The 27,998-nt window shown below is 36.9% G+C and overlaps 1 protein-coding gene across 3 annotated transcripts; it reads left to right on the top strand.

The window, feature by feature from the left end:
* Positions 1-794: 794 nt before the first annotated feature.
* On the top strand, positions 795-24,299 carry LOC131771491 (NPC intracellular cholesterol transporter 1). Of its 3 annotated transcripts, none has more exons than XM_066158952.1 (23): positions 795-934; positions 3,776-3,896; positions 4,466-4,712; positions 5,092-5,165; positions 5,377-5,496; positions 11,321-11,468; positions 12,093-12,190; positions 12,465-12,585; positions 13,117-13,240; positions 13,628-13,740; positions 14,066-14,128; positions 14,536-14,578; positions 14,901-14,967; positions 16,165-16,444; positions 16,940-16,979; positions 17,371-17,529; positions 18,024-18,148; positions 18,917-19,072; positions 19,634-19,759; positions 20,190-20,334; positions 21,194-21,315; positions 21,832-22,081; positions 22,751-24,297. In XM_066158952.1, the coding sequence occupies exons 2-23, from the start codon at positions 3,778-3,780 to the stop codon at positions 22,771-22,773; spliced, it is 2,763 nt and encodes a 920-aa protein (XP_066015049.1). In that variant the 5' UTR covers positions 795-934; positions 3,776-3,777; the 3' UTR covers positions 22,774-24,297. The 3 variants fall into 3 exon arrangements, with proteins under 3 accessions (XP_066015049.1, XP_058943279.2, XP_066015050.1); XM_059087296.2 differs by lacking the exon at positions 795-934 and adding an exon at positions 1,515-1,607; XM_066158953.1 differs by lacking the exons at positions 795-934; positions 3,776-3,896; positions 4,466-4,712; positions 5,092-5,165; positions 5,377-5,496 and adding an exon at positions 10,763-10,876 and having other exon boundaries at positions 22,751-24,299.
* Positions 24,300-27,998: the final 3,699 nt, after the last annotated feature.

Below are 27,998 nucleotides of genomic sequence, written 5' to 3'. Positions count from 1 at the left end.
AAAGCTACAAAGAGACTCGCAATCAAATGCGAACATTCCTTCAAAAGAACCCAAATTTGAGCGCAGCAATCAATGGTGATTGTACTGTTTTGTCTGGGCACCAAACTTACATTCTTACTTCGCAAGACTTCTCGTGATTACAAAAGGGGCAGTTAAATTGCTTGTCCAGTGGATCCTGTCTTCTTTTAGGAGCTGGCTTTCGCTTGGATCTTCTACGACCCATTTCAACTCTCCACTCTCACAATCTAACGATCTAACTGCTTCTCCTTCTCTCTAACACGTTGTGACAACTTCGTAACCAATCCCCTCTCCAAAGGAACGCGTTTATTTCATATAAAAAAATTTTTGTGTCCTAAAACTTTTGTGAAGAGCTGCTTTCGTAAGAATGGAATGGTCCTCTTACAGAAATCTTTTCCTTGATGGAAAAGATGCGTTCCTTGATGCGTTCCAAAATTACATTGTCTCCCTGTTTCAGAAATAACTTCCCATAAAAACACTATGACAGAATGAGTTCTTCCTCGTTTGTCACCAACGAAAATGTGTGCATGAAGACCCGTGCTAGAATCTCAGGTTACATCTTTTTTTCTAACTCGACAGAAAGATGAGATACTCCAATTTCATCGTATTTATATCAAACAAATGTCTTTTACATCCTGAGCCAAAAGATATGCTACTACACGCAACATCTCTACAGGAACACATTTGACAACCGCTTCAGCATTAGTGAAACTTAAACGTTGATCATTTGACATATTTTGCATTCTCTAATCGCGTCTGTCTGAATTAATTTTTGGTAGACGCCTTAGGCATGATGATTATTAGACAGCTTAGGTCAGAGGCGACTAGCTGCTTACGCTGTAAGTGCAAGCGCTAGGGTGTCATATCGCAAAATATTAGCGTGACTGCAACAATCTTGGCGGGTTTAAGAAACAAGGTAAGTCTGAATTTAGATGTCTGCATGATATAGCCATTATTCTTTAAGAAACATCGACGATAACACATGAATGTCCAAATTAATTTTGCCACTGATTTAAAACGATTTCTTTTTTGAGCCTTAATACATAATAATTGACATCTTAGAACAATCGTAATGAGAGCTAAAAAGCTTGAATGTCTTCGGAAAGGCTAGGAAGGGACAACATTATTAATTGAACACAAGAGTAGACTCCATTTCTGCGAATATTTAGGGGAAAAAAAGCCTAGCGGCATATCTCCAAAAGTACAAAAACTTCCTTAAACCCCTCGCGGTCTGTCACGCGACCAAACTTTTCTTTGCCATAGTATCTGCATGTCTTTAAAAAAAACCGGCGCATAACCCTCCAACAAGCTCATATAAAATGTTTGACCAAAATATTCCTGAAAATATTCCAAATTATAACACGGTAGCGATCATCTTTGATGGATGCTCTGGCGACTGTTTGATCCATTAAGTAAGATTTATTTACTTTGGCTTTCAAAAGAAAGTTCAAGTTGAAACAAGCTTGGATCTTTTTTTTTTCGCATCACAAATCGGACCCTAAACTCTTCAACATGTGTGCTATATTTGAGTGTTCATGGAAAAGGTCGACGGACTTTCTTCAGGGCAAAGAAATGTTTGCAAGAGAACAGTAAGTGAAGCGACGCGCTGTCGTTGTATTCCGTTGAATCTTAGGGCTTCTTAACACGGATAACTTCATCAACTTCTGTGGTAAGCTAAATTCGGATAGAAATACACATGCAAACAAATCGAAGAAAGTACATTTTTGAACGGACCAGTGCATGAACTTCAACGAGGGACCAATTTGCTCGGTTTCGTGAGTTGTCTGTCTACGGTCTTCAATTCCAAGCGTGAAGCGTTCGTAAAATTAACTAAAATCGTCGAAATTGATTTAGTTGAACACCTCAGTATTACGAACAACTGAGCTATAGAGTATCTCTTATCAAAACATAAGCTCTTGGATTACTGCACTCTTTGTTTTAAGTTTTGCCTCTTCGTTGCGTTCATTGAGTTCATTGTTTTATCACTAAGTCCATGATAATTGCATTCGCCCACGCGGTAGTCTCACCCTTCATGACTTAAGCAGAGCTGTCGATTTTTTTTTTTTTTTTTTTTTTTGATGTCTGAGGATCGTGAAAAAGCTGCTTAACAGACTAGAAATGATATGTCTTCATTGCGTTTATCAAGTTCCTTTCATGTTTTATCATGATCTCTATGGTAACTATAATCGCATCCGCGGTAGTCTCAAACTTCAGAGCACATTAAATGCGTAAGCAGAGCTCTCTATTTTCTTTTTTTTTTCCCTCGATATTTGATGATTGTGATAAAGCTGCTTAACAGACGGGAAATGATATGTGCGCACCATTATGAACGATTTAATGGCGAAAATAAATGTGACTGAAAACATAAGATCTCAAAAGTTCAGAACGAGGAAGTATAAGTTTCAAACTAAGGGTAGGATCGAGTACTCGCGCACGAACTCTGGAAAACAAACTGTCATCTTGATGTCAGCATGAACTTCTTAGATTAAACAGCTATGTGCATTCCACGCAACATGAGGAAGTATATTTTCTATATTTACCGTTTATTGAAACCAAGTTGTCAGCCGGATTTTTCTTTACATTCGAAACTGTAAACGCCACATCTGGTTTATCGGTTTCTTTCTGGAATTCCATTCCACATCAGTACCGTAGTTGCTTATTTTACAAACAAAAGTCTTGAAAATTGATTGAAAACAAAGATGCTTGTATGCTAGACACAATTATAGACACTCGAAAAGTTTTTAGTTCTAAGTCGTGCACGGATAATTTTCACTGGCAGACTATTCGTGCCACGACCGGTGAGAATTTTCTCTGTCAGACCGTTCCAAAATATGGTTGGACGTTTTCACATCAATTTCTCTTTATCGTCTCTCAATATAACTGTATGGACAAATCATCCAACTTGGTAACAGGATGCCACTTATAAACGAAAGTTTCTTTTTGGTTTCGTCTCTCGAGTGAGGAGCAGCAGGTCAAAAGACCATTTCCATAAATTATTTGGTTTCCAATAATCCTCCCTCTCGTAAAAGCGGGACAGTCGATCGCGCAACAAAAAGAAATACAAAGTAAGAAATGATGAACAAATAAATGAAAACGAAAAATAAATGAAAGAAACCACCCAATCGGTTGAGTTCAGGGTAGCCTGGCTGCAAAGGGAAAAGGCCTGGATACAGGCGAGCGTACAGAGGAAATTCCTTTAAAGATTCCTATCGGAAACGAAGTCTTGATTACATGCTTCCACATCAATTAAAGAATCTGAACTAACGTTAGCAAAAAAATTTGCTCACGAGATGGCATTTCTGGATATTTCGTTATTTAATTTAATTTTAAACTGGGGATGGCCAAACGTATGGAAAAGGACCTTGGCTTTTGGGTTAACGCACTCCCAGATCCCATTAGTAATTCTCCCTACTGTCTGTCATGCAATTGGGAGAATTTGGTATTGGATCAATTTATAAGACCCAAATTTAAAATTTTCTTTATTCTCATCACTTGTCTTCTTGATATTGTATTAATATTGAAAGGAGAAATTCTTTCTTGGTCGCTAATGGGAGTTTTGGAAGGGTTAAGTCTATGCTATTGCCCTGCTCGTTTTTCTAAAAAAATCAATACGCAAGATTGAAAGATACAAGAGGAACATATTGTGATATGCTCAAATTTAAAACTTGCGATCCACGAAAATAAACCCTCGACCTAAAGAAGGTTCACCCGCGGCTCACACCAATTTACCCTATCTGTTTTGTAACACGATTTTCAGTGATGGAAACAGACACGGTTTCGGTGGAGCCACGTTGGAAACGTGACTTGGAGTTACTTTGTAAAGCCCCGAGAGTGGCGAGCAACTTTATCACCTCATCTCTAGAAAAATGTTTTTATAGGTGAGTGACTTCAATTTTACTTTCAATCACAGGAACTGGGATCACCAGGCATGGGTGGGATAGAATAGTACTCAGAGTGAAATAGAACAATAGAGTTTAAATATGTTTTAGGCCCGACTCAGACTCACTTTAGCCTGAGCCGCAAGGCGAGGGTTAAAATGAGTCTGAGTTGGGCCCAAACCGCACTGAGTCATATTTAAACTTTGACCCACGGTATGGGCGTAATCTTTTTTCCCTGGTAATCTGGCATTATGACATAAGCGTATCATCAAAACTGTTTATACGGGCTGGCTGAAAAGTCGTGATTCTAACCGATCATTGCAGATGATTAGATCGTTTGAGTTCAAGATGTCCAATTGTTTGGAGCACTTCACATAATCCGACTTCCTCAGCCAGGGGTGCTAGTTGTGCAATTTAACGTCTTACCAGACTTGACATGTTCAAATGATCTCGGTAGTCGTACTTATTGATGTGTTATGTGTAATATGTGATATGTGATATGTGATTTGTGCTTACATAAACAGATTGGGGAAAGATATGTGATATGTGATTTGTGCTTACATAAACAGATTGGGGAAAGTAGTCGGCGGCAGTCCATGGATCACCATTTTTATTTCATTAGCTACTTGCGGAGTGTGCCTCTTAGGTGTTCTCAAATTTACAAAGGAGAATAGAGTAGATAAGCTTTGGACGCCACAAGATTCGACCGTCCAAAGACACAAATTATGGATACAAAAGAACTTCCCGGCACAGATGAGAGTTTCTAGTGTGCTTCTTGTGGCCGATAATGTCCTTACTCCCGAGGTTATGAAAGAGGTAAGTAATCAGTCATTGTCGACCACTGCAAATTAGGCGGAGAATTCCTCGACAGAAGATGTCTGCACTGCCCCAGTCATGGTGAAGTCAAATGGCGTGGATAAATTTGAATGTATAGTAATCCTTTGAATCTCCTCGAAGAAAGCTTTGTCGTACCCATCATAGATATAACCTGCGTACCTGGCAATTTTGTCTGCGCTATGACGATTAAGCGGTGAAACCACGAGAGGCTTGGGACGGAAGATAGTTATGTTCCCCTTCCGGCTTCACTACTCATCTACCGTAAAGCCTACAAAAAACCTCCAGCCGCATAAGACATCATAAATATTTTTAAAGTACCACAAATTTTTTTTTTTAATTTCATTGCTTTTTTTTACAGGCTTTAATGGTCTATGAGAGGGGAACAAAAATTAATCAAAAGACCAAATATTCCTGGGAGAATATATGTTTCAGGTAGGTAGAAGATGCAAGATGCAAGATGTACGGTAAAAATGCCGAACTTTTACCTTCTTGGAGGATGGGGGGAGGGTTACCCCTTGGTATTTCGTCGGGTTCTCCCCAGACACTGTGTGCCTGCCGCCAGTCTGAGGTCTTCCACCTCAGATCAAAAACGTAAAGAAAAGACAAATTTAACGGGGCACTGACATTGTTTGAAATGTTTCAGAATAGGCCCGATTTGTTTAAAAAGTGGTTTGTTGGAGCTCTGGTCTTTTGATGAAGCTGTAATAAATCGTCTCACAAGAGAAGACATTTTGGAAAAGATAAACCAAGAAGTTATAATAAGGTGAATATCAAACTTATGCAAGTCTTTATGTCATGCACATCTTTTTTTCTAAAACGATTGAGAAAGTTTTCATTTGCCTTAAAGGTAACTGGGCCTGACTTTACCAAACTTGATTTTAGACACAGAATTACGCCTTCTGCTGACCAATACGTGAAATGAGCAGAGTTCAAATATTTTTTACCATTACTGTTATTATTGTTGTTATTGTTTGGCTTAGCTTTTTCAGTTCATGACACAATTGCCTTTGGTTTTACGTCATTACGTGTAAAAATTTAGACAAAATTAGACAATTACCCACGGATGCTAATTCTTATCATGGCTACGTTTATTGATTTACTCCCAAAAATTCAACATTAAAAACATCGATGGAATTCACAAATTCGTCGCTTAAGTAAGTTTCCGAACCTGTTTATGAGTAAAGTTACGTACATGTTTACCTTTCCAGCTCACTACAGGTACTATAAATAGCTACTGCCTAAAAAAAAGGGTAGTATAAACGCGTTACTAAGACACTCATGATCATCTTCCATCACTAATTTCCAAGAGCTACGCTATTTCATCATAGCATTGCAGCACTAAATATTGTGCGATCCAGATAACAGAAAGTTAGAAAGTTTCATGTTGATCACTTCTAAGAGTTAAAGGGTTAAGGAAAAAATGTTCGATATAACTGATATATCAATCCAGTAGGACTGTGAACTATTTTACATCCGTGCAGACTGTAACTGTGTCACTCTCACATAGCAAAGCAAAACTTCCCAATTATGCAACTTCAGGGCCAAAGTCTTCATACGGAGGGTCATGCATGGAGATGTCGTTGTAGTATGTAGTGCGCTGGCGCGAACGGTGGTGATACTTCTTTCAGTAAAAAACGTTTGAGGCGCCGAGGAAACACGACACAGGCCACCACAAAACATAGTATATTGACCTCCTACGAAAAGAATAATGAAATATCTTATGAATGGAGAAAGCATACGCAGATGCCTATCACCAACTTAGTAACCACGTAATAAAAATTTGCATTGCCAAACAACTATGAAGTGACAGATTTTCTAGATTGACCAAAATTAGAAATAAAATTTGTTCGATTAAAAAAAGTTGAAGTAGTGTAAAAATACAAGCAAGACTTAAAAGTATCCAAGAGAGTCTAATTTTTTTTTATTAAGTAAATATGGGCTTGAAGAAATACCGCAAAAATAAGAGCAACATGAATTTATCATGATTGTACTTTAAATATTTCATGATACGTTCAGTAGAGGAAAACTTTGATTTTGGAACGAAATTCGGGAGGTACCCGGGGAAAAAAAATGAAGAGACTGTCGCTATCGATTAAAGAAGAAATACGCCACAGTACGACGTCAAGCGAGAAAATACTACAAAGATCCAAATTTACAATAGAATATCTTCATATTTGATAAAATCATCTTACAAGTTAACGTTTTAGCTTTGTAAATTAATTCCACTGTACGTGGTTTCAATGCTTTCAATTTCAAAACTCACCAGGGTGAACTGTAGTCAATTTATAAACTGAACAGTATGCCACATAGAAAACTCCGATCTGCACACTCATCCTTACGAAAACGACTTCAAAGCGTTTTATGCTTCTTCGTAAATGTTCGTTTCACTAGACAATAGAAAATGGCTTCGTACTTTGGAAACTTTTGACTAAAAGAGTCTCCAGTCACGCTGGACTGAGAAGAACGCCGGTGTACTAATGAATGAATGGGCGCGATCTCAATGTTTTGATAATCAAGACATGCTCACGCGCTTAAAAGGGAAACTAGGATGATGCAAAGGAAACGCCTTTTTTTTTTGTCTGCGACGCTTTGTGCAGCTGGAACATTGGGAAAAAAGGAAGCAGTTAATATTCCATTAGTCATTTCAGACTCGATCCAATACGCGTATGTTATGAAAATTTCTGTTTTTAGCTAGTGTTTCTGTCACTCGTGAGGATCTTTAGAATCATAACTCAAAAGGTTGATAATCACGTCATTTTACATGATCAAGACAGGCTCACGCGCATAAAAGGGAAACAAGGATGATGCAAAGGAAACGCCTTTTTTTTTTCTGCGACGCTAGCTGGAACATTGGGAGAAAAGGAAGCAGTTAATATTCCACTAGTCATTTCAGATTCGATCCAATACGCGTATGTTATGAAAATTTCTGTTTTTTCTGTCACTCGTGAGGATCTTTAGAATCATAACTCAAAAGGTTGATAATCACGTCATTTTACAAGCAAACTTCGTTAAATTTTAACTATTTACGTATAACTACCCCCAGGATTTTTACCTTAGTTTATGGCCGGCTGGCTTCACAGCCGGAATAAAACACAAGCTAGTCCTGACTTTCTGTTCTGAATAGAGCTTTTCATTATTTACCCCGGCTCTTTAGTGAACTATGTAGCATATCGGAAGAACAAAGAGACAGATTAACATGTCACGATAACTTGAGGATTCAAATAGAACAGAACTAATTGAGGACAAAACAGTACCTCGATAAAATTCATAAATTCAGTCAAAATCGAAAGTGCAGTTTATGGAATTATGTGAAGTTACCACCCTGCTATCAATGTTTGTTATGTTTGGAATGATTACTATGCAAATTATCTCTCTGTGAAACTTTCGCAACCGCAACATTACCCAAAAAGAAAAAAAGCTTTCTATGTTGAGAAGCTAGGACCAAAGGCGGCCCAAGCTCACGTCTCGAGAAAAAGCCAACGATTAAGAGGCGATCTCTGTAAGAGCGGTCCAGGGCATTTCGCATCGGAAAAAAGTTTTCCCTCAAACTTTACCCAATAAACTATCTTTGGTAACAAGTAAATAAAACCACATTAGTTTTTGGAAATACACATAAAACGGTTGGAGTTTGCTCAATGAACTAATTTGCATAATCGACTGTCACGCTTGCAATATCGCTAACAGTTCGAAGTCACCTCGGCGAAGAAAATCAATAAGTGCAAGATGTTTTTGTATTTTTCTGCAGCCAAACATCTTATTAGCAGAAATCAAGCGGAGTTTTTAATGGTCTGGTCTGGACTTGAGCAATATCAATCGAGAAAGAAAGAGTACTTTTAACCAATTTCAGAAAGCTGTCCAACGAGTGTTTTTAAATAAATTATGACGAGCCTCTGAATAAACGAATATCAATATTGAAATGCATTTTATACACCTTATATATCACACACTTTAAGAATACAAAATATTTTTTGTTGCATGCGGTGTGATACGAGGACCGGGCTATTCAACATTTGAAATTTTCGATGTCGCAAGAGGTCAAAAAAGGGCCTTTTGCAGCTATGACTTTTGAGAGCTCTAAAAATTTTATTTTGAGGTATTTCCAAAAACTAATGTGGTTTTATTTACTTGTTACCAAAAATAGTTTATTGGGCAAAGTTTGAGGGAAAACTTTTTTCCGATGCGAAATGCCATGGACCGCTCTTACAGAGATCGCCTCTTAATTCATGAACCGTTGAAAATTTGAACACGTTATAAGGAATAGTATGGGGAACGAAATATGGTCGATTTACAACGATAAATATTTCGAAATATGAATATTTTACACGTAAAATCAATAACACTTACTCACATCCTGTGTGTCCGTTGTAGTTTCTAGCGATTTCTTCCGTTTTAGGCTTGCTTTACCATCACTGTTATTCCTGTCAAAAGCCAACGATTAATTCATGAACACGTCACGCGTTGTGTGACTCGGTGTTAAGTTACGAGAGGAACCGTTCAAAATTGACAGGAATAGATGGTTAAGTAAGCTTAAAACAGCAGAAATCGCCGAAAACTACAACGGACACACAGGATGCGAGTAAGTGTTATTGATTTTACGTGTAAAATACTCATATTTCGAAATATTTATCGTTATAAATCGACCATATTTCATTCCCCATACTATTCCTTGTAACGTGTTCAAATTTTCAACGGTTCCTCTCGTAGCTTGACACCGAGTCACACAACGCGTGACGCGTTCATGAATTAATCGTAGGCTTTTTCTCAAGACGTGAGCTTGGGCCACCTGTGCTAGGACGTAGCATATTTATGTAGCAGTCAACTATTTGAGAATCTTCAAATCAAGAAATTAGTTGGAGAGCATGAGGTAGCGAATGAAAAGATCATGGAAAAATCGATCTGGAAAAATCGATATCAGTGGGGCTCAGAAATGGTGGAATCAACTCTTTATTGACATGGGAAAAATAGAGCAATCTAAATAAAATGTGTAATGTTTAATCATTCTCCGCAAGTTCCTACGTCATATTTCGGCATAATTTCTCTTGACTACCGTGTAATTGTTTCTACCCCGGGTTTGTTTTGGGGGAGTCGTTACGTTAATGTTATGGCTGATTATGTCTACAAAGCCACTCCAGCTTACTCGTGCAGACCTGACGTCGCCGTGTTTTCCGTCTTCTGGAGAGCTTTCTTTTCATTGTGATTTTGGTGGCTACAGGAGGTTCATCTTATTTATTTGTTCAATATTTTATAACAAGGGAGATCGCAGGATCTAGTAGAATTTTTAAACTTATTTTAAGAAAAACACCACTTAGTTATGACAGAGGCTTTTTCATATCTTTTTGCTTACGGGACGGAAGCTCTTATAGATGGCATCAAGACCGTGTTTCTTTAACATTGGAAAAACTAGAGCCTCTTTCCAAATGTCAGGAAAAAGCCCGGAATACAATGAGTTGTTGATGATTTTTGTGAGAACTGGGAGGAGATCCTCACATTTGCTAGCCAGTGTGGATGACATAGGGTCAAGAGGGCAGGATTTGAGGGATACGTTCTGGATAAGCTGTTTAATATCTCAAACTGACGGCATCATAAAAGTAGGGAATGATGGCACAATCTCATCAATAACTGCAGTCGGAGTGTCATCTTCTGGAAGCAAATCAGTCTGCTGCTCGGCGTCAAGCTGCGTGCAGATCGTATCGATCTTCTGAACAAAGACTGAATCATGGGACACGAGGTCTCTGAACGATCGTTCTTGTCATTAACGGCGCGTGCTTGTCTAAAGCAGCCATGAGGGTATTGTTATAAGCTGAAACAAGTTCCTGTAAATCATAAGATGGATTCAGACACAACTCAGAAATAGTCAAGTCCTCGTTCAAGGAGTAAATCGATCAGTTGTATGGCGTCAGTGTCCACTGCATTATCCACATGAATGTTAATAGATATTGAGAACTGCTCCTGGCACAATACTATAGACTCGAAATAATCAGCGAGCTCCGAAAAGAATGTGCTGATGGGAACCTTGTGCACATCGCAATAAGATGGTCGATAGAGTATGATGACGCGGAGATTATGAGAGGATGGCTGCTGAACAATCAACTCAGAAAACTCAGTAGATTTTTTTCCGCCAGCAGTTATCTTTTTCACTTGAAGTGAGTCTCAGTGAAGAAGAGCTGTTCCTCCACCAGTGCGATCAGTTCGTGGATGGTCGCAAAGCATAGACATAACTAATTTCTTACTGCATCGTCATTTGTGTTTAGCTATATCTCTGTGATTGCAAGCAGATCTATTTTATGTTGACAAATTATCAAACTCATATTGTTGAGTTATGAGCCAATAATCAATGTCGATATCTGAGGGCAATTTTGGATTTAATAACTAACAACAGTTTGTTGAACATCGCAGTCACTGAAAAGAATAATTCGCGATCAAGGAAAATTTGGAAAAAAGTGAGATTTTTCATACCGAAACGTAGGTTTCAGTTGATATTGCGATTTTAGAACTACTTTGTTCACGCTTGTATATTTTTCAAGTATGAAGTTTTCTTCTAAAGAGTTTTACTCTCTTTCTCTTATTTTTTCTTCGTAATTTTGTAGTCCAATGACCAGAAAAAAGTTTGATTTATCAAAGTGCATCGGGGGAATCAAGAGGAACTCGACAGGACACGTGGTTGCTGCAGAAGCTACATCTCTTTTGTTTGGAATCAAATTCAATCCAAAACTAAATGCGAAGGAAGGACGTTTGGTGGGTAATTATACACTTCTTTGTTATGAGTGGTGAGAAATACAGACGTACTAAAGTCATTACAAAACGCATAACCATTATTTTCCGTTAGTCTCGTACCCCTGTTGATTTAACTTTTATCCCCTTAAATTTCAAGAACAGGTAATTAAAGATTAAACCTTTTGCTGTTCATCAGCAGAAAATATACCTTCATTTGTGCGAATAGTTTATTCAACAGCGCGGCACTATTCTCATTTACACTAAAGATCATTCATTTAGACAAAAGTAGAATCATTAACGATTTTAGTACGCACAGTAACATTCGATAGCATTAACTTTAACAGACAAGCGTCTACAGAATTTGACATGGATCAGCTCCTGGGTACTCTCATTTGCACAAGACTCAATTAAAGTCCATGAAAATAACTTAGAAACATTTGGGCCAATTGCCGAACATTATAGAGTTTTACATAAACATCCACGTTCCACTAATAAATGAAAAATTTTCACAAACATTACGTTCTGTAAGTGGTAAATGAACTTATGTAGGTCCACCCTATCAGTCAAACTACTCACACCGGTATATCTATACTTTCCTTAAATGAACAACAAAAGGTGTGATAAAGTCGAAATATTTATTTACAGGAGGATAAGGTGGTCGAGAAATGGGAAAAAGAGTTCAATAAACTGATGGACACGACTAAAACAACTAATGCGAAGCTTTACTACATGACAGAAGTTAGGTATGATTTTTTCAAACTTGTTGCCAAAAGTTGCAAGTTTTCCCTGTTGTCTGGTACATCATAAGTTATCAATTAAATTCCTCCTTTCAATATACCAAAACGTGGTCAAATTTTAACTCGGTCGCTCAAAGATGATTACCGCTGGCTGATCACTTTCGAGCCAACCAATCAGCATGCGTGAAAAGCTCTATTTACCTGTGTGGTATTTTCTATCAGACCGTATATGAGGCTTTAATAACACTCTGTAGGACTCTCCTCTTCTCGTGCCTTGTAGATATAGAGAAGATGCAGACAAAAGTATACAAGACGACATTGTTCTGCTTTCTTGTGGATACATCCTTGTTATTTTTTATGTTTCTGTAATGTTGGGAAATTTCAGTCGCATGAATACCAAGGTAAGTGTTTCATCCTTTCTGTCTCTCATCTTAGGCACGCTTTAAATATGGTACAAATCCGGTTAGATCCTCTGGACGGGGTACCCAAATTGATGATAAGGATAATTAACCCTTTCAACCCTAACATCAGTATGCATATTCTCCATACTGTTCTCTATACATTTCCTAAGGTGCTGACAAGGAGAATTTGTTAAACAATCAAGAGCTTCTTGAGTTGATGATCATTTCCTTAAGTCTCGCGATGTCAAAGTGTGATTCAAGGATGATATTATAAGGAGAAATTAGATGCCAGTCAATCTCAGGGGTCTGATGGTTCAAGGTTTTTAATGGAGCAGTGTAAAAGAAAGTGAATTCGATTAGAAAAACTATTTTCCGCTGTGTGAAAAGGAGGCAACATTCGGAGGAAAACTTTTTGGGTCCCTTAGCCAATTTTGTAGTTCAAAAGAAAGCTAACATCCTCTTAATAGGGTCTCCAATACGATGGAATTTCTAAAACAATCTTTAATTCATTTCCTCATAACCTACATACAGGTTTGGCTGGCGATCTTTGGGGTTCTTTGCGTTGGTTTATCCATCGGTGTGTCATTTGGAATAGCAAGTGCATGTGGAATTTTCTACGGTCCAATTCATTCTACATTACCTTTCCTTTTACTTGGTAAGTGTAGCTAAATGTGAACGGTGGCATGTGGATAAACAATGATCAATTTTGATGGCGAGCTCAACACTGATGGTTAGTTTAAAAAAGATATGGGTGAAGAGCAACAAAATCTCAAGCTGCATGAATTTCTCTTCGTTTCTCAATGGTTTAATTCATATAAAATTATGTTGGTGAAGTATTTCTTTAGGCCTTTTCACTCCCAAGAGTGAAAAAAAAGGAATTTACCTTAACGATATCTGTACATTTTCAAACAAAAAAGTGATTCGAGAAACGAAAAGTATCAACTCAATGGGTGAGCTTAAATGATAGGAAGTGGACGGGAGACATTGAATACAATTGATATTGAGATATTAGGTGTGAAAAGGTTAGAATGTTTGTTCGCAGGTATTGGAGTAGATGACATGTTTGTGATCGTTCAAGCTTGGAGCAACTTAACACCAGAAATATGTCAGACTCAACCGATACAAGAACGAATTGGACTTGCTCTGAAACATGCTGTAAGTTGTAAGAGGTTGAAATCCTGCAACAAATTTTTTGAATAGTAATGTACACTTTCTATTGGTTTACGGTATAATGGCCCGAGTGGAATGATGAACGGAAAGTTTGTAAATTACGAGTCGCGGAAGAGTGATCAACAAACTTGGTGCACTCTTCTTTCAAACAATCAGGGCGCGCGAATAAAACCAAAGGTATTGAAAAATGAGATAAAAAAGATAAAAACTGTGCGTTACGTAGAGTCAGGAAGCAGTTCCTAATTCAATCAGTGCCGAGTTGCGCATGATTGCATCAATTCAGCCATACTATGTCGCTGTCTTGTTTCAGGGATGCTCAATCACCATCACAACTTTGACGGATTTTCTTGCCTTTCTTATAGGATCAACTACGGTTTGTACTAAAATGTATTTAAGGTATTTGTAGTTTTAATTGGTCTGGTTTTTCCTGGTCTGCTTTGCAGCTATTTTAAGGGATGTAATTCAACGCTCCTTCAGGAGGGGGGTGGGTTGGGAGGGACGTAAATGCCAAGGGAAAATGACACGATACTCTTCTCCTTATCAGTCGACTTTTTTAAAAGCCTCTCATATGTTCTAAATCACAATTCAATAAGCTAATGAATGTGCGGAATGAAATTTCTCCAGGTTCTACTTTAAGAAGAGATTGAGCGAACTTCTACCGTCGGTTTTCGTAATCCATTGTATTTTTTACTTTTGCAATGTCCACACCTTTTCTTCTTGTCTTTTAAACCTCCATGTTTCAATGTCGCACATGACCGTGATTTTGTTACATTACTGCAGATTTTACCAGCACTGAGATCATTCTGTATTTATGCGGCAATAGGTAAGTTATTTTACTCATACTCAGGGGATTGGATAAGGAATCGACCAGGTAAATAAGCAAGATCCTACATCGGCACCTTATATAAATTAGTGAACATGTACGTCAAGTGATCATCACACTCTTTTTAACTTTCCATACCTGAAAGCAGGTCAAATGGCTACCTAGAACTACTAACATTTTCACCTTTCAATTTTTAAGAACCTTTAGCTCTTCATAAAAAGAGTAAGATGACGTATACCTCAACATCCCAGAGATATTTTGCTCAATGGGGCACGAAAAGATTGACCCATACCGTTTGTAACTTTTGTATGTATTAAAATAGGTGTTTTGGCAGACTTCATCCTTCAAGCTACTTTGTTCACAGCGTTATTGGCGATCGACGCGCGCAGGTAACATTCTGGTCGTAATTGTTATCTCTCACGTTAAGTTAGTGAAATCAGATTTGCTAACGTTGAAACAAGCCCCGTAAAGAAAATAGTTTAACTTCACCCTTTAAAGGTTTGAGCCAAGTTATCCTGATAGAGGAGCGGACAACGCTATCCAACGGATAAATCGCTATCCGGTGGATTAGTGATAGCAAAACCACCGGATAGCGATTTATCCGTTGGATAAGTGATAACAGAACGCACTACGTTGTCCACCGGGTAGAGATTTATCCAGTGGGTAGCGATATCCAATCTTCGAACAACCGGAACCTGTACATTTACCTTCCGAACATTTGGATGAGCTTCTTCACTTTTTTCAAATTGCAAATTATTACTGTATCACTTACAAGGTGCTTTTCCCAAGATAATATCTTTTGAGCTGATCATCCTTACGTGATCGTTAAGGAACAACCAACATTCATGTCATATGTAAGGGGCAATAATGCTTGTTATTTGGTCAAGAGAAAATATGCAATCATTTTAATCAATCATACCCATACGTAAAATTAATCATGCTTTCATCTTTACCTTATCCGCTTTTCGGCAATTTGCAATTTTTTTTCGGTCTGAATTATCTTTATAATATTCTTGTAGTAATACATATATTATGTTACAAAACTTCCAATTTAGAACTAAGTTACATTGTACGTACTAATTACAAAGCTCATTATTTTTAAATATTAACAAAATACCAGTTACAAAGCTAGGTCATATTTAAAAATTAGGTGATTGAAATAGGAGTTCTTCTCTCGATCCGTGTTTAATTTTGGCAGGTGACTAAATTTTTGTTCTAGATTGTACTCTGTGACCTTTAGTTTACGTATCAGGTTTCTCAGAGGATGTTTCTCTTGATGTTTTACCTTGTCGAATATTTTCCTATCCTGATTTTTTGATACACTAAAGATGTTAACCGCCCTAGATATGTATCTCCGCTTGTGACACCGGTCCAGAAAACATTGTACATTCGTAAGCTCTGCATTAACAGCACTGTAGACCGATGGACTATCAGTCAAATTAGGGATACCTAGACTTTGGTTTCTTGTGCCATCGTCCTCTTCTCTCTCTTTTATTTTGTTGAAATACATTCTTAATACCTCCCTTAGGCTCGAACATTTCATCCAGAACTGACTAAAAACTATTCCTGTTTTCTTGTTGATACAGGCAAAAGAAAAAAAGGGATGGCTTTTGCTGCTGTTGCATAACGTTACCAGATAACTATCGAGAGAGCTCCCTTGCAAAAAAAGATTTTCTCAAAACGAGCATAGACAAGATTGGAGCAGCTATGCTGTCTCTTCCTGGGAAGGTTATTGTGATCATCATAACAGGAGCCCTGTTTGGTTTTAACCTCTATGGAGCAATTATGCTAAAGCTGTCCTTCGATCAGAACCGCTTTTTGCCTCCTGACTCTATGTCCTACAAGTATACGTTTACCAACAGGAAGGTAAACTCGCAATCTTGGATAAAACTGTCTCTACATTTTCTGTCATTACTTTTCTCCCCTCTGTATCACATTATTTGGGAAACCTCAGTTCCCCTGCCTTAAAATCAGCGTTGCTTAGCTTACAGAGCCAACGTGTAGCTGTACCCTGCCCCGAAAGGTGAAACAGAATCGCTTCTGTTCACTTTAGGCGGGGGGGGGGGGAGGGTACGGCTACACGGGTTAAGCTTACAGTAGGAGAGGTGCGGGAGGAGGTAGGCGTGTTTAAGATAATTAGGAGGTGTGAGCTACGTTTAGCTCAAAGTAAAATGTTGTCTCAACATGTTTTTTTTCTTCCTTTTTTCACTTCCCACCTATTTCCTTCCTTTAGTTAACTTTGTAATTGAAAATTGGTCTCGAGGTTTGTCTTTCGAGAGTTGTGGAATGTTCTCAAGCAATTCTTTCCGATCATTGTTTTCAATTGGAATAATCGCAAAATTTTTTGTTCTCACATTGCAGTATTTTCCAGTAAACGGGGCCCCAGTGAAGATATATACAGGTACGCTTAGCAAGGGGTTTTTAAAAATTTACTTCTATTTTCTCTTAAAAAATTCCAAGAGAACATTACAGTAAAGTGCTTCTTATTATGATCTGCTACATTTGCCTTGATGTTAGATCAAGTTTTTCTTAGCTTAAACATGGTCGCAAGTAAGAAAAAAAACTTTGTGAGTTGAGGATCACTTTATCCCATTTTGCGTTTATTTTATTTGAAAAAGCCGTTCCCGCCAGAAGAGGTTTTTAGTTTCGCAATTGGACTTCAGTAACAGCAGTTACAAACATCAGTTTTCATTTCATGATTTTCTCATGGACTTGACTGCTAACTTTAATTTCATGAATACGACTAGTACAGAAGCGCATTATGTGGATCTGTTAACCATTTCTTTCCTCAGGAAAGTTCGATTACTTTAAAGAACAAGATAAACTTCACAGGGTCTACGAAATTGCAGTCAGTGACAAAAAATACATAGTTTCTAGTTCTATAAACAGTTGGTATGAAGACTTTGTTAGCTGGGCTATTGACAAGAAACCAGGAAAGTTTATCCAGAAAAGTAAGCATATGACATATTGAAAGTTAAAGAATGATCCAAGTAATCAGAGGAAATGAAACTTTCCTAAACAGATAACAGTCATTTACTATGAGCCACAGATAGAAAAAATTGATTATAAAAAAAATTAAAATTATAGCAAGATTTTCGAACGTGATTGGTCATTTCAAGAGATTATTAACAGTTTATATTCTCTTGGTTATCACCAACCCCATCTGAACACAAATAGGGGAGTGTACACGTCATGCCTATGTTATTGGACAATACGCATGATGTGCGCACTTGTTGCGCACTTGTTGCGCATTTCACGTCCAAGTTAACTGTTGTTTTTCTCGGAAAACGCATAACTGACGGCCGGTTTTTTTCTTGAATTATGTCATAGTTTTGATTAATTTGTAACAGGACTTTGAGCAGTCGGTTTACATTCTTGTTGACAGATGTGTTTTGTCACAGTGTAAAAGAAGTGTTATGTGAAATCTATGTTTTTATCTTTCAAGGGAGGATCACCAATGAGACATGTTTTTATCCATGGCTGGGCGAGTTCCTTCGTACTTCTGGTCTCAGTTATCAGAGTGATATCAGGACAAAAAATGGGACTGGTCAGCTTCCACTACAGATTCTGGTAATACTTAACCAATGTTGCTATACGTCTGTTCACTTATAGCTCACAGATGATAACAAAATGTGGTGAGAACAAAAATGTAGCACATGTGGCACAGCCGAGTGCCACTAATGGTCTTACCTCATTTTTAACATCTTCTGTGACTTATTTCTCAATGGACCCACAGCGACATGGAATCGGTTTGCTTTTTTATAAGAAAGAAGCAAGATGCAAGCAGTGATGACGTCATCTATGCATCCGTCCTCCAATAGATCATAAGTAAGAACCAATCAAAACGCGAGCGTAATTCAGCTCATCATATACGGTGAATAAGTTGTGGTATCATCTCCTTTGTACATTGTTCTCGCAGATTGTCGCACATATCAAGTGCGATTGCTTTGTCAAAAATTTGCATATGAGGGGAAAGAATATGTTTTATTATGGATTATATATCGCGTTTCTCAATTCTCAAATGCCTAGTTTTAAAATTCATTTAAAAACGTATCTTTTTAAACAAGCTTATGACATTTTAAATTTTTTTTATGATAGATGTTTAATTATCTTAGAATTTTTAACTTAGTTTATTGCTATATATTTTTTCGCTTTCCATTTTTTTTAGCTTTTTAATAATCTTTAATGTAAGGCGCCGTGGAAAATTAGTGGATTTGACGCTCTATAAATATTTTCATTTGTTTTCATTTTATCACGTTGCTCTCAGCTACAGTTGATTTTACATCCTCTCAGCCAAGAGGATGTTATCCATTATTCACATAAATGCTCTCACAATAGGCATCTCAGATACGCTTGAGGCATAAAAACTTGGACTCAACGCGAGAAGAAGTGAAAGCAATGGAGAATTTACGAGACAAGATTAAAACCGTGTTTCCAAATGACAGCCTTGGATTTCCGTTTTCACCATATTACTTTACAAGTGAAACAAATAAGGTACACCTTTTTGGCTGAGTGTTTTGCACATACAGTGACACCTTCATCAAGCAGACCGTACATAAAAAGAAACTTTGAATACCAGCCTCCGCAACTCCCAATTTTTCCCCTTTTTTTCTGTTGAATGAACCACAATCTCTTCTCTAGTTCAGCGAATATACAATAGCAGGGGTTCTGGTACTTTCTGCTCAAAAATTTATCCATATATTTAATTATGATAAGATTCAGTTAAGACTCACGACAGTTTGGGTTTAACATTTCTCAAAATGTGACTTCTTCAATTCTTTTGCCTAGGTTCATGAACACAAGTAGGCGGTCAAACTGACTTATCACTTCCATATCATGAATAGCCCTTTGTATATCAGGAAAGCCATGGTTGACATTGTTATTAAATTATACGGCAAATGCTTCATTAATTTTTATGGCAACACCGAATGTTGATTTGAAATTCATTTTTAAATCATCTTGTACTCCTGAAAAATTGCAGGGGTACATCGCTGCGTAAACTTGCATGCCAGTAGTTAAGTGTATAAGCAGAGTGATTTGTTTTCATTTATTTAGATTATTTCAACGGAGCTTTACCGAAACATGGGCCTGGCACTTTTAACAGTATTGGTGGCCACTCCTGTTGTGTTATCAAGCTTGAGGACATGCTTTTTAGTCTTTTCCTGTGTTGGATTTACATTGGTGAGTTGTAAAATTGTCTTGTTAACGATGTTGCAACATTGTCATTATATTTGAGTGTGGATATATAACAAGCAGTAGTGGTTATTGTTATTGACAATGATAATGATGATGATGACTTTGATAGTAAGGGTAACAAAGGTACTTAAAATGGTATTAATAAAATGACGAAAATTCTTAATTGCTATTGAAACAAAGAGGTTACTAAGAGGAATTCGAGAACTTTTATTTTGTTTGTCGAACAAGTTTCTGAGAGGTCAACCAATCGCTCTGACTAACGCTCGAAATGTCAGCCTTTACACTCTTTTGGCCAATTTACGTTTCCAACTCAGTTTTTACACTAAATTAACTGTTAGAGGTCAACTATGACTATTTTCTGTCACCAAATGGACTTAAAACACATTGGCCATTTAACATTACTTTTCAAAAACAGGTTGGAATAATGGGAACAATCCATTTCTGGGGTCTGACAATTGATATTGTGACTACCATGTTCCTTGTGTTGGCCGTTGGATTGTCTGTGGATTACTCATCCCACATTGGACACACTTTCATAATAAGATCTGGTACACGAAAAGGTAAGTTGAGAAAAACAGATCCAAAAGGTAAAGGTCAAGAGATTACATTTAAATGTGGAAAAGCAAGGTTAAGTACTGCTTTAAATAAATAACGCCCAAAAAAAGTCACCGACACACCACTGACACACCACCGACGCATCTTGTACGTTTTAAGGCCAACATGTCGACCAACGCGTCGGTCGACAGTCGACCGATATTGGTCGACGCGTTGGTCTGTGCGTTGGTAGGATCGGATTCTTTACCTTTACCGTTTAACTCTCGAAAGTGGTTAACATGTTTCTTCTTCCCGTATTATCCAGGAAACAGGTGATGAGAATACTCAAACTTACCAACTAACATCAATTTCTCTTCACTAAATTACAAGGAAATGTGTCGCAGCTAAAGCGGAGAATTAAGAATCAGATCTTAGGAGTTAAACGGTTAAACCACAGCATCAGTGAAATTTTTTTTGTTAAAAAAATTGGGTCAGTATCTTGGTCGGTTAGTTCACTTTGGTTAATTGTGAGCGTAACTTTAAACTGATAGAGGAACAGTGTTAATTTTGTCTCGTTTTGCCACTCAAATCATGACAGCCAAAGAGGGAGGCAGAAGTGTCTTAGGTCACATGTGAGCCACAATCTTGTCGAAAAAAGTGATAACTTCTCACTATAATGAAAATATTACATATCTCAAACTCTAGACACTACAAGAAAATCCTGTAAGAACCTTGATTAACGACTTTTCCGTGTCCCATGTCTTCTACAGGTTTAGTCAATATTGTGCTATATGAAGTCTAATGCCTATAAAATAATGTTGCTCTGACTTAGTCCATCGAACAGTAACTTTTGAGAACTTTTTTGCTAATATTTTTTTCTTTAAGAACGAGCGCTGACCACCCTGCGTGACATGGGGCCTGCGGTTTGGAATGGCGGCTTTAGTACATACATAGCTGTTGGCCTTCTGGTGTATTCCAATTCTTATGCGACATTGACTTTCTTTAAGGTAAGAAATCAAAGTAATAACTTTCAATTAGAGCGTTTTTCGACTTAATCCCGTAATCAGAGCTTAAAAAAGATCAAAAGTAGCCAATGATGGCTTGGAGCAAAAAAGAGCAAACTTTCTTATGCAACAAAGTGAATGCTAGCGACCAAGTCACAGTTGGTTTCCGTTTGCATCTGATGGTTGAAAAGGTTGTGTAAGTTTCATAGGCCACAGTAGAGATCTTTGGAGGTAAGACACACTATAGCAATTCTGCCAGACAACCTTAGCCTCAAACTTGAATTCACCAATTTGCCATTTCACAATTGTATACTTAGTTACCAAGCCTTTGATTCGAAGTGAGGCTGAAGTTGACTACGTTGCGAGGGAGACCAGTATCTAGTTAGCATGATAAAAAAGTCATTTACATTTGAAAAGCAGCATGGTTTGTATCATAACAAGGTCACCCTTAGCCTCCTGTTCAAAGGCTTGGCAACCAAGTACACAACTGTAAAATGGACTATTCTTATTGATCATCAGGTGTTTTTTTGTGTTGTATTTTATGGATTATTCCATGGCCTGTGCTATCTTCCCGTATTGCTCTCCCTGATTGGACCTTCCCCGTACGATTCTTCTGAGGTCAACACAGAGGAGAGTCCATCATCCTTAAAGCCTGATGACAACACTGATTGTAGGGGAGCCTATTTCAATCCTTCACTGGAAACAAGCACAGGAGATCTGTTAAATGTTGGTGCTCATCAGCAAAAGTCCTCCCTTGTGTTAATTGAAGGTAAATGTATAAGATACTTGAGAAGTGTTCACTATTGCAAGTTTTCAAAATCATTGATGACCCTATGTAATACAAGACAGTTTTAGCTACTGACCACCTGATAAGAGTATTTTAGATTATTTTCATTACCTATGAAGAAGTAAGCATCTGTATAGGTACTTAAATCTTTATTGAACCAAGAATCAAAGACTTCTGGAAATAAACCTTTGGTAATTGACAGCTTAACGGACGATTGACAGGTTGGATATGGAGCACAGATAATTTTGAGATGCGTATAGTGATTGTATATAAATACGCTTATACTTCTGCTATGTATTACATCAACCAATCAACCTTTTAACCTTCTTAATCTATGGAACTTAATATCACCTTTTGACACTCTGTGCCAATTAAACTCTTTAATTTTTAGTCTTTAACATTTGGAGTAAAATATAAAAAATGCTCGATGTAATTGATGTTTTCTATCTTCTCATTCTTCAATTTCAAGCAACCGCTCATGCCTCAAAAATGTCTGTGCTTCAATGTCCTAATCAATTGTTTAGCCAGTATGCAAGGTTCTAATAGTTGCACTGGGAAGTCTTCACATTATTCCCCATTGCACTCTTAAAGCACAACATTTAAAAACCTGGTGACTCTCAGTGTGCTAACATTTCTTTCGTCTTCTGCTAGATTTGGAATTGCCACAACGTTAGTTCCTGAGAGTGGATTAATAGAAGGAAAAGTAAATGAGGAATTTTTTTCAGACAACAACTATTGATGAATATGGAGTCTTGAAAGGAAAGACACATATATTATTTAATTACTGCAACTATTCAAATTTGTCAGCAGATCAAAAAGAATTGTTCTAGATTGAAAAAGGAATAAAGAACCTTGAAATTCTGTTTATCAGTCTATGACAACTAATATAATAAGAGCATTTAAAACATAATCATCTACTTGATGATAATTTTTGTTGTAATTTATTACATCAATTTGTATTATACAGCTAGAGAATACTGCCATTGGGTTAACTTCTTAGCTAACTATAGAGGGTAGATTAGATTAAAAAATTGAACTAACAACTGAGGGGATGAGTATTTTGCAATTTCTATATTCGCTTTATCTCACCTCTGGCTAATTTTAAACCTGTACAGTTTTATAATGTTTTGAAACTTTCTTTCCTTTTGCCCCCATTATGCTTGAAATTCTTAATAAAAAGCCAGCTTATTTGCAAATTATATGATTGTCTTCAAATAATATAAATTACATTATATTTGCATTATTCATGCATTTGAGAATGGCATTTTATTGACAGCAACACATACACCCAGGTAAAATGTCAGGCGGGATATGGGCGGGATCCTGCCAATCCCAATTGAGTTTGTTTCATACTGCTATGGGTAACAAAAGGATAAAGGAAAGATCAGGAGTTAAACCTAAATTAACCCTTTACACCCTGACATCAGTATTCATTTTCTCAGTACTGTTCTTTATACATTTCCTAAGGTGCTGACAAGGAGAATTTGTCTAACATTCAAGAGTTTCTTAAGTTGGTGATCATTTCCTATATTCTCATGACCTTAATATGATTCAGTGGTAATATTGTAAGGAGAAATTAGATGCTAGTCACTCTTAGGGGTTAAAGGGTGAAACACAAATTAAGACAGGAAAGATTATTGGAGTTAAGACATGACTGACAGAAATTTGGCCAGATAACATTTGCTTTAAACTTGTATAAAACTGAATTCTCATCATGTTTTTTTTTGTGTGTGTGTATTGCGTTTTATGGATTATTTAAAGGCTTGTACTATCTTCCTGTATTGCTCTCCCACCATTGGCAGACCAGATTAACTTTTGCGGGATGACATTAACTAACTTTGTTAATATTTTAATGAATCTATGATAATTAATATAATAAAAGCATTTTGAACATAATCATGAATGTATTTACTGAACCATAATTTTTGTAATAATAAGAGACAAAAAAAAATTACTCAATTCTGATTGGTTTAAATAAATGCAGTTTTTAGGTAATTCAATGCAGAAGAGGGTTCATTCAGTTTAAAGAAGTAACAAACCAGACTGAACAATTCCTTGAACTGTTAAGCCAGACTTTGAACTTTTTTGCACCTTAAAGATGTGAAAATATCATTGTAGATTGATGTTTTGATTGCACGCGGTTGTTTTGACTGAACGCAGGGTTTGAATAAATTATTTTGCACCTGATGCCAGTGGTTTGCCTCTGCATAATTATGATAAGCTATCTCTCTTTTTTTCATGTATATTATTAACAGGTAATCAAGTGATTTTTCTTGTGCAATTTGGAATAAATAAGCACTAGTAAATTTTTTCAAAGACCAAAAATTGCACCTGCCCTAAGGGCTCCTACAATTTTGTTAGTCTTTGAAAAAATTAACTCATGCTTATTTATTCCAAATTGCACTCAAAATCATGTGATAACCTAGTATACTGATTATAACGTCAACATATATTGTAACAGTGCATATTGCATGCTGTGTGGGTGGTGCAGGTACATGTACCTTTACTGATCAAATCGGAAAATCACACATGCTGCTTTCTAAAGAGCTCTGACAAAGGTATAGTGCTCAAAACATCAGCTTTCAAACTCTTTACAGAGGCCAATTTATGTTATCAACTCAGTTGATCTGAATTAATGGCAGTTAAGAGTCTAGTTCTGAAATTTGGCCAAAAGGTTGAACTTGCAACAACTAACAATAAGTTTATAAAGTGGCAATGTTATATAAAACGAGATTCATACTCCACTACTCCTGCAAAACACCTGGCTACACTAGTTTTGTTTTACAGCTGTTACAATAAGTATGTATAAAAAATAAGTGACACTTTTTAATAACATCCTACAAAGTTATATTTAAGAAAATGCTGATTGGTCACATTGTGGAGAATTATGCAAATGTTTGCAAATGTGAGAGGTTCTATCACTGAACAAGTGCCCATACACATATGTGAAAGGGATAGGGTCTTTCTCACCAAACATATTACCTATATATCAACAGAAAATGGGCCAATGTAAGGTAATTTGAAATAAATGGCAGGTGTAGCGTCTGAAACAGAGACCTTAGGATTGAACTTATTTCTTCTCAGTGTGAAGTACTGATTGACAACCCCTTCAACTAAATGGACTGGAAAAAGATATTTTTGAGGATTTCTGCAAGTTTCTTTATATCTTCGTAGAAATCCAACCATGTGTTGTTGATCTTGTAGGCTCTAGCAACAAGAGTACAAATAAGACCCAGTTTATAAGGATAAGGTATAAAGCTAAAATCATCAGTCAACAGGATTTCTTCCAGTAAACACTTGTGACAGGAAAATGGGTTTCATTGTTGATTAAAACATCTAGGAATGGTATTTTATGATCTATTTCTTTTTCCTTAATGAACCTAAAGTTGGGGTGCCTGGAGTCTGGAGTCTATGTAGTTGAAGAATAATTGCACATGATTTTCTGAATGAAATAAACAAAATGTATTGTCAACATAATGGTAGTAAAATAATACCACAGAGTATTGCCAATTTTCCAACCATAACTTTCCATGATGTCCTATAAAGAGATTAGCAAGAACAGGAATGTGGGAGAGCTCATAGCTAACTTTGATTGTAATTGCTTACATTGTTCTGTCACTTGTTTGTTTTTTGTGATTAGCATTTTCTTATACAATTTAAATTCAACTTTGTACTTTGTATAAATCAGAACTGAAGATGACAGAAGAACTGTCGAAACATGTAATTAAAAAGTGTCGTTTATTTTCTTAAATTCGTTATATAGGTCCTATCCAGACCTTTAGGCAATTATGTGTAACAAAGATACAATTAATGGATATCTGAAAATCTTCTAAACAAGTATTACGAACCCAATCCCTAAGGGGAGACAGAATAATATTCCTTTCACACACATATGCACTTGTAACATAATCAACTTTACTCACTAGGTGGGGACAAGAGAAGGAGATGTTTGAGAATCAAAGAGAAGATTAGGGTATGTTCAAATGCCAAAGTTTTTCATCAGAATTTTACAACCAAAAGTTCCAAATCCCAAAATCTACACACGAAATCTTATAGTGAGGACCTTTATAAATACCATGGGGTTTTCTTTAAGGTTTTAGGTAGCCGGAGCTTTTTTAAAGGCAAATGGTAAACGGTATTCATACCTCGAGATCCAATATGGCGGACAAAATGTCATATCATTCGTACTCTCCTGCCACAGCAGCAAGATTTGTCAAAAAGACAGTCCCCATCAGAACGTTTTTAAGCTAACCTTGAGTCAGAAGTCTTTTTATGTTTTCAGAAAAGATAGGCAGCACAAATATTTTTTTTTTTGAGCCCAAGTTTAGACCTGATAAACATCTCTGTACCGGCTCTCGAAGCAGTGAAAGTAGCCGGCGAAACCTTGCAGAGAAGCTGGCGTACTTCGCCGGCTGCCGGCTTTTATCTACAACTCTGTACCACAGCTCGAAACACTAAAAACTTGTTAACACACTTCACCGTCAACACATAGAAATTCAGGGTTTGAGCCAGGCCGCGCCATTGCGCCAATCCCGCAATAAAATTTTAAATTTCCCGTCCAAAAATGATTCAGGGGTCAATTTGTCCCCTAAAAAAGCGAGCGATTTTTGCGACAAATTTTACTGAAGTATTTGTGCCCAAAAAAAAAAATTGCAAGAGTTGAAATTCAACATAAATTCGACTATAAACGGCACAATTTTTCAATAAACAATTTGGTTTTAGCCGCAGAATTAATACGCTAACAGCAATTTTTGTGAAAGATAAGAGAAGCAAAATTTAGATGTTTGTTTTGTCTCATTTTGACAACATCGGAAACTGACCAATCAGAAGCAGTCATTCCCACGGCTTGTGTAAACATTGCAACACGATCTGACAGAAATCGGCTAAGTAAAGCGTTGTTTTTTTAAACTACAAAATTGTGATTCAAAATAAAAGACTTTTAGACTTATCCTGACTCTTCTTCTCCCAAAACCACTTTAGTAGTGTTTCATCCAATTCAGGATACTTTGACAAAATGTTCAAAATTGCGGCTTTTTCCCCCGAAATTGTTGTGAGAGAGGCTTCAGTGCCCAAAACAGGATTAAAAATGCATTGAGAAACAGACTAAAAGCCAACAGGTTAGATGTACTTATGACCATAGACATCGAGGGGCCACCTTCTGTGGACTTTGATTTTTCATTAGCCCTTGAAGAGTGGGCTATAAAGAACAGGAGAATTTTGAAATCGTGAAATACTGCTATTATACATGTACATGTAAGATGTTAATTAACTAAGAAGGATCTGCAATGAAATGTGGAAGCAAGAACAAATATGATATTGTTAAAATGATAATGGCACAACAGAGTTGTTGGTCTTGTTCTTTTACAAATAGTCACTTTCTTAATTATTTTAGTGGCCATGATCAGCTGCTGGTTGTAAGAGAATCATACAGTTAAGAGTTTACAGAGAAAGATAAAAAGAAGTATGCCACCTTACAATGTAACTTGTTGCTATTTCATTAAATGTTTAAAATTTTAGTTCAGTTTGAAATTTTCCCTATGCTTAGGCGACCCTCAGAAATGGAAAATGTCCCCCCAAAAATAACCTAAAGGGACAAATTGACCCTAAATAGTCAAATCCTAGCTCAAACCTTGGTAACTTAGAAATAATACTACAAATACCAGTAGAGGCTACTCTTTAGAAATAAAAGTGAACTGAAAGCTACAAAAAAAAGCAATCAAATGCGAACGTTCGTTCAAAAGAACCCAAAAAGGGATTTTGAGCATATTAATCAATGCTGAGTGTCGTGTTTTGTCTGGGCACCAAACTTATATTCCTTCTTCGCAAGACTTCTCATGATTACAAGAAGGACAGTTGAATCCTTTGTCCAGTAGAGCTTGTCTTCTTTTAGGAGCTGGCT

Source organism: Pocillopora verrucosa, chromosome 12 (genome assembly GCF_036669915.1).
Source record: "Pocillopora verrucosa isolate sample1 chromosome 12, ASM3666991v2, whole genome shotgun sequence".
Lineage (NCBI taxonomy): Eukaryota > Metazoa > Cnidaria > Anthozoa > Scleractinia > Pocilloporidae > Pocillopora > Pocillopora verrucosa.
The sequence above is the reverse complement of the archived record's forward strand: the minus strand, read 5'-3'. Positions and strand labels throughout refer to the sequence as shown.